Consider the following 10968-nt stretch of genomic DNA (forward strand, 5'->3'; position numbering starts at 1 on the left):
AAAAAAGAATATAGTAGAAATAGTTAAGGTACTCAAAAATGTATGGACATTTTGGTGGTTTCCAATTTGGGGCTTTCATGGGGAATGTTCATGAACTTTCTTGCAGCTGTATCCTGGTACCCGTAAGTACATTTTTCTGTTGAATGTATGTACCTAACAGTATAACTAGAGGATTACAGTGTGTGTATGTGTTTTCACCTTAACTCGATATTATCCACTGGTTTCCAAAGAGGTTGTACACATTTATATTCCCACCAGCAATATATGACTTTCTGCTGTTCTGTATTTTTCTCAATATTTGGTATTGCCACAATTTAGAATTTTCCTCATCTAATGAATGTATAATTATCTTTCAGTGTGATTTTATTCATATTTCCTTTATTAAGAAAAGGGTTAAAAATATTTTCATATATTTACTGACCATTTGGATTTCTACTTTTGTGAAATATCTATTTAATTTTTTTGTTCATTTTCCAGTTAGTTTCTCTGACATATTTCTCTTTTTTTTTGTTTTTTTTTTGCTATTTCTTGGGCCGCTCCTGCGGCATAGGGAGGTTCCCAGGCTAGAAGTTGAATTGGAGCCGTAGCCACCGGCCTATGCCAGAGCCACAGCAACGCGGGATCCGAGCCATGTCTGCAACCTACACCACAGCTCACGGCAACGCCGGATCGTTAACCCACTGAGCAAGGCCAGGGATCGAACCCGCAGCTTTATGGTTCCTAGTTGGATTCGTTAACCACTGAGCCACGACGGGAACTCCTCTCTGACATATTTCTAACTGATTTGTAAGGTCTCATTATTTTGGACAGAAATACTTTTTAGGTACATGTGTTGCAAATATCTTCTACTCAGTATTAATCTTGTTTTTTCACTCTCATGGTCTTCTGTTGAACAGAAATTCATAATTTTGGCATAAAAATGTATCAGTTTTCACATGTAATAAGCCTTTTCCTAATCTGAAGTCATGAAGACATTTTCCTTTGTTTTTAGACCTTCTAAAAACTTTATGTCTTTGTTTTTCACAAATAAATTTAGATCTTAATCCACCTAAAATTGATTCTTTTTTTTTTTTTTTTTTTTTTTGTCTTTTTTTTGCCATTTCTAGGGCCGCTCCCACGGCGTATGGAGGTTCCCAGGCTAGGGGTCCAATCGGAGCTGTAGCCTCCGGCCTACGCCAGAGCCATAGCAACACAGGATCCAAGCCGTGTCTGCAGCCTACACCACAGCTCACGGTAACACCGGATCCTTAACCCACTGAGCAAGGCCAGGGATCGAATCTGCAACCTCATGGTTCCTAGTCGGATTTGTTAACCACTAAGCCACGATGGGAACTCCTAAAATTGATTCTTATTGATAGCATAAGTTAGATACTCAATGTGATTTTTATGTTGGGATTCCTAATTCGTCAGCATCATTTGCTGAAGTCTGCCCTTTCCCTGCTGTTCTTCAGTACCACTTTTCTTACCAATTCAAGGTCTGTATGTGCACTGGCCTGTTTATGGGCCAACTACTCTGTTCTACTGGTCTGACTAATCTTATGCCAATGGCACACTGTTTCAATTATTGGAGCTTTATAGTAAATCTTGATATCCAGTAGAGCACATTATTTTCTCCCACCTTGTTTTTCTGTCTCAAAAGTGTCTTGGCTATAATTTGCTCTTTCCATTTTCAAATAAATCTTAGAGTCAGTTTGTCAAGTTATTAAAAAAAAACCCGTTGGGATTTTGATTGAAATCACATTAAATTTATTAGTCATTTTGGGGAGTTTTAAAATATTGTGACTTTGAATCTAAGAATATAATACATCTCTCCATTTGATAGGTTTTCTGTAATATCACTTAATGTTTCTATAATTTCTTTGTAGAGAACTTACTCATACTTTGATAATCTCATTTCTAGAAACTTGATATTTTTAACTGCCAGTGCAAATGGTATTCTGTTTGTTGCTAGCATATAGATATACAAATGATTTATGTATATTAATTTGTACTTTTATTAATTCCAATAGTTTATCTCTAGATTATATTGATTATTTTATGCACACAACCACATTATCTGTCAATCAAAGCATCTTTGGTACTTCTTTCCTTATTCTTATACCTTTTATTTCTCTTCCTTGTCTTACTACACTGGCTAGGATCTCCTTTACAAAGCTGAACAGAATTGATGAAACAGACATCTTTGGTTTTTTTTTTTTTTTAATCTTTTGACCTCAAAGAGAAAGTTTGCTGTGTTTCACAATTAAGTATGATATTTGCTCCTTTTTTCTTATAGTTTTAAATCATAAACAGATACCAAATATTATTAAATGATTTTCAGCATCAATTATGATGACCACTTGATTTTCTTCTTTAATTTATTAATAGAAATAAGCACATTTCCTATTGTATCATGTATTAGTGTTACAGTCAGGAAAAGATAAAAATTTAAAAGTTGGAAAAAGAGAAAGCTCTATAGACCTCCTACTATTATACCAAAAATATGACAGGTTTGAGCTGGGCTGGGGCATCCCTCCCAGATGTGTTGATGCACTATGTTTTTGGAAAGTCCCCATAGTCCGAAACTACAGAGATTCCACCATTAACCCAGGGTGATAGCATAATCTCAGGAATATTAAGGTCACTTTGAAGTATATGAACCAAGATAGTTTCAGCAGCTGCATTCATGGGTGATTTTCTGAATATGTTTCAGGATAATTTGTTTTTAGTTCCACCTCAATTCTGTTCCTGCCTCTCTTTCTGAGTAGGACTTCCCTCAACTTCATTTAGATGTGCACATGGCAAGTGAGGTTGTGGGGTGGGGGCATCAGGGGAGGGAAATGGGGGCTCATCTGCCCAGGTCACCACAGACCAGTGAAATCAGACCCTCTGGAGCTGGGACCCAGGCAGCAATATTTTACAAATATCCCCAGGGGATTCCAATGGGTAGCCAAGGTTGAGAACCACACATCTATAGCTCTTTGAAGCTGAAAACCATATGTGTATGTAAGAAACAAAGTCCACAGAGAGGAAGATATCTAGCCATTGCAAAGTCAGATAGACAACAGGACTCTACATTACCCAAATAAGACCCAGCAGGATGAATAAGAGAAAGTGGCTGCCAGTGAAGGAAGAGAAATAGGGGGCAAAAAGGAAAGCCTTAAGAATGGCAGCAAATCTACTCACTCGATTCTCTCTGGCAGTTCCGATTGGGTCATGCCAACACAGTTGACCAAAATAGTGATGGTTATAAATAAACTGAACCACCTGAGAGGTCTGTGTTAAGGAAAAGCTGAGAGTCACCATGTTTTCCTGATGTCATCTATGATCACCTTGACAGTGAATTGATCAAATTCATAACTCTTAGCTAGGATTAGCTTTATCATCTTGTCACAACACAAAACAACGGTTAACACTTACTAAGTGCCTGCCCTGGGCTGAATACTTTGTCCACATTATTTCTAATACAGCTAACCTACAGATGGATATTATTATCTATACATTGGAGCTAAGAAAACAGGATGACAAAGCTAAAATATTTTTCCAAGTTCATTTAGCTAGTCAACCACGGTGCCGAGATGCGGACTCAGATTGTCTGATAACAGAACCCTGAGCAAGATGAAAGGAAACAGAATACCTTCCTAGAAATGTCCTTCTGTCCCGACACCTGCATTTCACTATACAATAAGGCCTGAAATTTCATCCAGCAAATGTCTCTTTTTTCCTAAAAGGCAAAAAGAATGTAGTAATGCCCCCAAACTGTAGTTTCGTTTTCTGCTGTTTCAGTTACCTGTGGTCAATGGTGGTCTGAAAATATTAAGTGGAAAATTACAGAAATAATCATATGTTTCAAATTACCCTCCATTCTGAGTATCAGGATGACATCTAGGCCTTCCCACTCCCTCCCACCAGGCATCCCCAACCATCAACAACATCATGGCTCCAACCCTAAGCAGTAGACCCTGCCTCTAACTTATCATCAAGATGTCAATAGTAACCTGATGCTATTTCACAATGCCTACATCATTCACCTCATCTCATCTCCTCACATGGTGTTTTATTATTGCACATCATCAAAACACAAGAAGGGTGAGTATAGTACAATAAGATATTTTTAGAAAGAGATCACATTCACCTAACTTTTATTACAGTGTTTTGTTATTGTTCTGGGGTTTTTTTGCTGTTGTTGTCTTTTTGCCTTTTCTAGGGCCACTCCTGAGGCATATGGAGGTTCCCAGGCTAGGGGTCTAACCCAAGCTGTAGCCTCCGGCCTACGCCAGGGCACAGCAATGCCAGATCTGAGCTGCGTCTGTGACCTACACTACAGCTCATGGCAATGCTGGATCCTTAACCCACCGGAGCAAGGCCAGGGATTGAACCCCCAATCTCATGGTTCTTAGTCGGATTTGTTAACCACTGAGCCACATCAGGAACTCCGTTATTGTTCTCTTTTGTTGGTTGTTATTGCTATTAATCTCTTAGTGTGCCTAATTTATAAATCAACCTTTATCATAGGTATGTATAGAGAAAAACATATAGGGTTCAGTACTGTCTGTGGTTTGGAACGTATTTCCCATGGATAAGGGGAGACTACTACATTCCTAGAAGTTAGAAATAAGGGGAGGGCTACACACATTCCTGGGAATTAGCCTGGTCAGATTGGTTTTTTTTTTTTTTTTTTGTCTTTTGTCTTTTTGTTGTTGCTGTTGTTGCCATTTCTTGGGCCGCTCCCGCGGCATATGGAGGTTCCCAGGCTAGGGGTCCAATCGGAGCTGTAGCCACCGGCCTACGCCAGAGCCACAGCAACATGGGATCCGAGCCGCGTCTGCAACCTACATCACAGCTCATGGCAACGCCGGATCGTTAACCCACTGAGCAAGGGCAGGGACCGAACCCGCAACCTCATGGTTCCTAGTCGGATTCGTTAACCACTGCGCCACGACGGGAACTCCCAGATTGTTTTTCTAACCTAGATGGAGTCACACAGAGGAAATGGACATCTGGTTAGAAATAGTGGAAGCAGGCACAGGGAAGTGAATTGCTGGCTCAAAGAGAAAATTCTGAACATGGTTATGCTGTTGTGAAGAGCTCTGAATAATAAGAGAGAAGGATCTTAGAGGAGAGTTGGGGGAAAAGGGATTACCAGAAGGGGATGGAGACACTGAAAAGGAAAATGAGTGGAAGGAAATAAACATATGGGGAAGAAATGTTGGTGGGAAAGTCTAAAGATAAATTTCTCCCATTGGACATTTTGCTGAGGACTAGCTGAGTTCCTAACAATTTCTTCCTAAAAAAACAATGCCTGAAGATAAGCTTGACCTACAGAGAGAGTGAACCACTCATCTTTCATAATTTCAATTTGATCAGAAGTATTTAAATCTATTTTAGTTTTCTGTAAATGCCTTTAATGTGCCCTGTTTTATAGTTATTTAGGAACACATCTATTTTGAAAAGGGAAATTCTACTAATTAAACCACATTTTCCTGTTGACTTATAATTAAATCAAGAAATGTATGCACATGGGGGGAAACGTTAACCCAAGGATTAAATTAAAATCGTATCTCCAACCCCATAAACCTTTAAAAGAATTATGATATACTCTGATAATGTTACTTGTGAAAACATGTGTGTACAGCAAATTTGATTAGAATTATGATTTTGGTGAACTATTAAGAGATTGAGAATTCCATACCTTGAGGAATATCTGGAGTGATGAAGTTACCAAATTCATGAGATTTAAATATATAAATGCAGACTTTTGTGAGGAGACCTTTAACAACTTTTCCATCCAGCTTGGACTTCACCCATCAATTATGTACTCATCAAATCTCAAGATAAGAATATTTACAGGATACTTGGCTTTTTAAAGAGGTTTTATTTCTAATTAGTTGTTTCTTACTCAACTAGACATAATTCAAACAGGATAGATAAACAAGAGCTTGTATATTTCTGCTTTTCTTTTTTTGTAATTTTTGTGATTGCATATATTTTAAGTAGATGACATACAGAGAGAATGAATTACCCTAATTCATTTCCATCAACTACCTTCTTACTTCCTTACTGCTGATACCGCTTTAAGCAGGGTGCAGACTGGACCTTTTAACTAGCTGTGAGACCTTGAACAATTAACTGAGTTCAAGTTCAATCAAAAACTCTGAGTATCAGTTTCATCATCTGTAATATAGGGCTGCTAATCCTTTCTTCAAGGGTTTCTGTACCTATGATGATATTGATGCTTAGGAGGTTTTTTAGCAAATAGGAACCTATTATCATCATTAAATACTCTTCCAGAGCATTATTAGGAAAGCCAAGATTGAATTAAGAAAATATGATTCCCACTGGTTGGCTATAAAGGTAAAACATATAAAGGGAAAATGTAATGCAACTCCATCAAGTAGTCAGTTTCATTCTGAGATGATTCTGTGCCAGGGCTACCAGCTACCTGAGTCCTGTCCAGCAATTTAGCGAGCTCCCCCAGAGTGTGAGGCAAGAGCTCCTTTTTATTGGACCCCCCTAAGAAGAGACTGGCTACCATCTGCCAGGCAGCCGAGGCAAGGCTGTTCTTACAAATCAATCTCCTAGAAGCCAGGGCTGAATTTGTTATTAGGAACTTCCAATTTGGACAGTCACCAGGGAAGATCCTTGGAAACCAAGCCAAAGTCTCTTATTTGTCGTAGTTTGGCTTGCCTTGGCAGGAGGTGGGGTGGGGGGAGAGAAAGAAACAAAAGCTGGAGGCAGCTTCTGAAGGTTCCTAAAGCTATTAATTTAGTATAGACATTTGACTAACATGTCTCTAATTACTACATTCCCCAATGACATGAATCTCAGACTATTGACATTTTTGACCTGCTAGTAGTTTGGGGGTAACTTGTGCTATAGGCAAGTGACCCGTGACCAATGGGGCCCCACTGAGACAATTTTTGCTCTACCCTTTGCGGTCTGCTCTCTTTGCCCCCTAGGAAGAGCTCCTCTTTTGCCCAATAAGAAACCACTCTCCATCATGGCTAGGGCACAGAGTAAAAATCCATGCCTATTTCATCTGCCCCATGAATACCTGGGGCCTTCTTACTGGTTATTATGTTATGGGAAGAGCAGGCCACATATGGTGAAAATGTGTCTGGGTGCATCAGCAATCTCTCCTCATAAAGAGCATATTTTTCAAGTTGTGCATCCACAGGTAGGTCCAGACTAGTCTAGGTGAACCCAAGCTCATCTCTGGGTTGCATGAACACCTCTTCTGTCTTGGGACTGCTCTTAGGTGTTGATGCATTAAAACCACATTTTAAAAAAATTAATAATCTTATTGTTTCAGGATTCAATTGGAGGAAGGCTTTGTTGTTAACCCCTGAAGAAGGTATTGGAAAGAGTAGGCAAGGCCTGATTCTATCGTGTGGAAGAGGCAACTGTGCAAAGGATATGAGTGGACAGACACTTTGATGGCTGTTCTTCTGATCAGGTTGAAAGGACTGAATAACCACAGGGCCCGAGTGGCACTAAATCTGGAAATGGTCCTCCCTTTGTTCAGCACCATAAATGTCTAAAATAAAACACAACAGGAGGGGAACCTCCAGTGAGAAACATGCATCCTCACCCAACCAAGTGTTGAGTGTGAGATCATCCTAGTCTCGTGAGCAAGTAGGGCTCTGGAAACTGTGGGTCAATGAGAGGTAATTGGAAAGACAGAGAGTTAGGGAGGATCAGGAACTAAGAGTTGTATCCTCACGCTCCTAGTAAGACCTGAAGCCCCATGGCTGACTGCATCAGGATGGGACTCTGAGAGTGTCCAGTGAACAGATAGCTGACCCCAGGGCGGGTGAATGCATCATGCCCGTGGTAAGGTTTATGGCAGCAGAAGGATGGAGTTCTGGTTGCATGTAATTCCTCTTCTGCTTAGTGGATCATCCCTGGTCTGTGATGGTCCTTCTGTTTTCCACCTCCTAGGTCTCCTCTTCTAAATTCTTTACCATTCCCTCCTTTGAGCATCTAGAGGAATGAGGGCTCTTGGCAGGTGAGAGGAGAGAGAAACATTCCAGTGTCTTTTTAATTTTTTAATTTTTTTGTTTTTTAGGGCTGCACCTGTAGCATATGGAAGTTCCCAGGAAGTTCCCAGGCTAGGGGTCAAATCAGAGCTACAGCTGCCAACCTATGCCACAGCCCCAGCAACACTGTATCAGAGCCTCATCTGTGACCTACACCATGGCTCAAGGCAACGCTGGATCCTTAACTCACTGAGCGAGCCAGGGATTGAACCCACAACCTCATGGTTACTAGTCATATCTGTTTCCACTGTGCTACAATGGGAACTCCTCAAGTACCTTTTTTATTTTCTCTATAAACCATAATTGAAGGGATGATTCCTGCCCCTCCCATATCCCAAACATACACAGAGCACTTTTTCAGCTGTGTAGAATGTCCAAGATACAATACAAACACAATAATTGTCATGAAATAGCTCTCATTTAAACCAGTGGTTCTCAAACTTTGATTTAGGACTCTTTTATTTTTTGATTTTTTTTTTCTTTTTATGGCTGAACCTTGTGGCAAATATAAGTTTCTAGGGCAGTGGTCGAATCTGAGCTGCAGCTGGGGCCTATGCCACAGCCTCGGCAACACCACATCCAAGTGACATTTGCGGGCTACACTGCAGCTTGTAGCAACGCTGGATCCTTAACTCACTGAGTGAAGCCAGGGATCAAACCCACATCCTCACAGAGACAATGTCGGGTCCTTAACCTGCTGAGCCACAATGGGAACTCCTAGGACTCTTTTATACTCTCAAAAATTATTGAGGACCTCGATGATCTTTTGTTAATGTTTATAATTTTTGCTTATACCATGTGTGTGTATGTGTATATATATATGTGTGTGTGCATATATATCTATAATATATATAATATTAGAAATGAAAAAGATAGGACATTTTAAAACACAGGAGTATACCAACATACAGTAACAGCATCTGCTAAACAGATATGATCCTCCATCAATAGTCTCTATGTTCACTATTGTATGTTCATAAAAAGGTGTCAGTGAAAAAGACAAATGTCATTCTAAATATCATTAAGAAATAGTTTTGTTTTTTTTTTTTTTGTCTTTTTTGTTGTTGTTGTTGTTGTTGCTATTTCTTGGGCCGCTCCCGCGGCATATGGAGGTTCCCAGGCCAGGGGTTGAATCGGAGCTGTAGCCACCGGCCTACACCAGAGCCACAGCAACGTGGGATCCGAGCCGCGTCTGCAACCTACACCACAGCTCACGGCAACGCCGGATCGTTAACCCACTGAGCAAGGGGCAGGGGCCGAACCCGCAACCTCATGGTTCCTAGTCGGATTCGTTAACCACTGCGCCACAACGGGAACTCCAAGAAATAGTTTTGAACTCCTGAACCCACTAAAGGGGTTTTGGGAACCCCTGGGGTTTTGAGATCATACTTTGAGGACCACTGGTTTAAATCATCCTGATTTCGGTTCCCTTTCCCTGTTCTAACCTACCCCCCATCCTCAAGATCTTTGCTCCCCACTTGCATAGAGAGCAATACCTCTGGATATCTGAGGCCAGAATTCATCCAAGAGATCAGCCAACTTCCTCTAAAAACTCCACAGCAGTTGTCAGTATTTTTGAGGATTTGGGTTTAATTAACCACTACCATAAATATCATAGTGATTCACAGAGGGCTTTGAGGAGGTGGGTTAGTTATTTATTTATTTTTTTCATTAACTGAGTCCAGCTGACAGCCACATCACCCACGGTATAGGAGGATTCCTGGGCTGGGTGGGACAGAGAATTCCTCTCCCAGAGCTGATAACGGCCATTCCAGCCAGAGCCCTTACCCGATGTGTGCTGTAGAAGGGGTCCAGATCCTCCAGCGGCTCCCCAACCAGCTCTGCTGGGAGCTCACCATAGAACTTGGGCAGCTGGTTGCAGGCTTTCAAGTCTAGCTGGGGCCGAGCCTTCTCTTTCTGGCCCTTCTGCACCCTGGGCTTCTCTTTGGTTTTCTTTACTGCTTGCTTGGCAGCAATTCGCTTTTCAATCTCCACCAGGGACTCCGGAGTGAATCGACGAAAGTTGGTAGTTTCCAGGATCCCAAAGGGGAATTCCATCTTCTCATTCTTCTTCAGGAAGAATTTATACTCTTATGAGAGTGGACATAACCACAGAGAGGTAACAGCCTGCCTCCTGGCCCTCTCCCTCCCACTTTGCTTGCTGGAACACCACCCTCCACATTTCCAGTTCCTTCCTTAACTCACATTCAGTTCCCCCAGGACCCCACTGCCCCTTCAGCATTCTCAGGGGAGGCTGTTTATTCTACCCTACTCCAGATAACTCAGGGATGTACCTATGCTCTCCATGAGCTTCTAATCATTGCTCCTCCATCATTTTTGTAACCCACCATCACATCACCAGATCCAGCCATACTGCCCTCTCTCCTCCTTTCTATGACCACTGAGTAGCAGGCACTCTTCTGCATTCATCAAACACTTTGGTTCAAGCTGAGTCTCATCCTACTTTCTCACCACAATCTTTTATTATTGACATTTTCAACACTTCTTCCCTTCTCTGAACTATGTGTGGACCCCCAGGCGGCTTGATCTTTGTCTGTGGTGGAACACTTCTCTCCTTTTCTGGATCAGATCCCAGAGTCCACCATTTCGACCATTCCCTTGTCCTTATCCTAAATACACAGCCCAGGTCAATCTAGATGAGTTTGTTTCAGGTTTCTATGAATCTGGACCCTTCAAGGGTGATGGGAAACATCAATGCACCTTGGGAACCTTATGCTTTCCCTAGGCAGCAGTTTCTTGTGGTCTAATATTTCAAATATTCTTCATCTGTACTAACCACTATTCCCCACTTCCCTTTGCAGTAAGACACTGACCACCTTCTCTCTCTCATGAAGAAAACCTAACTCCCTCAACTTCATGCCCCCAAACCTCCAGCTTACTTGGATCTACACTTTTCTTTCTTCCCTCCTTCCAGTCTGGGGGAATATTA

At 41.3% G+C, this 10968-nt stretch overlaps 1 protein-coding gene across 2 annotated transcripts in view; it reads right to left on the minus strand.

Moving 5' to 3' along the window:
• The window catches only part of SCN10A (sodium voltage-gated channel alpha subunit 10), an 86659-nt gene extending 76500 nt beyond the window's left edge, over window positions 1-10159 (minus strand). Inside the window, exons 1-3 of one of the 2 annotated variants that reach the window (XM_084987746.1) lie at window positions 9807-10159; window positions 7389-7516; window positions 3166-3246 (exon numbers count right to left, since the gene is read on the minus strand). In XM_084987746.1, the coding sequence (XP_084843872.1) occupies window positions 3166-3246; window positions 7389-7516; window positions 9807-10076 (479 nt within the window). In that variant the 5' untranslated portion in view covers window positions 10077-10159. The remainder of the gene's footprint in view (window positions 1-3165; window positions 3247-7388; window positions 7517-9806) is intronic. The other variant, XM_084987747.1, reaches the window with a different exon arrangement.
• Between the last annotated feature and the right edge of the window lie 809 nt (window positions 10160-10968).

The sequence above is a fragment of the Sus scrofa genome, chromosome 13 (assembly GCF_054392235.1).
Source record: "Sus scrofa isolate SSC_HxYL_T2T_F1_AM1 chromosome 13, Sscrofa_HxYL_maternal_Yorkshire_Landrace_v2.0, whole genome shotgun sequence".
Lineage (NCBI taxonomy): Eukaryota > Metazoa > Chordata > Mammalia > Artiodactyla > Suidae > Sus > Sus scrofa.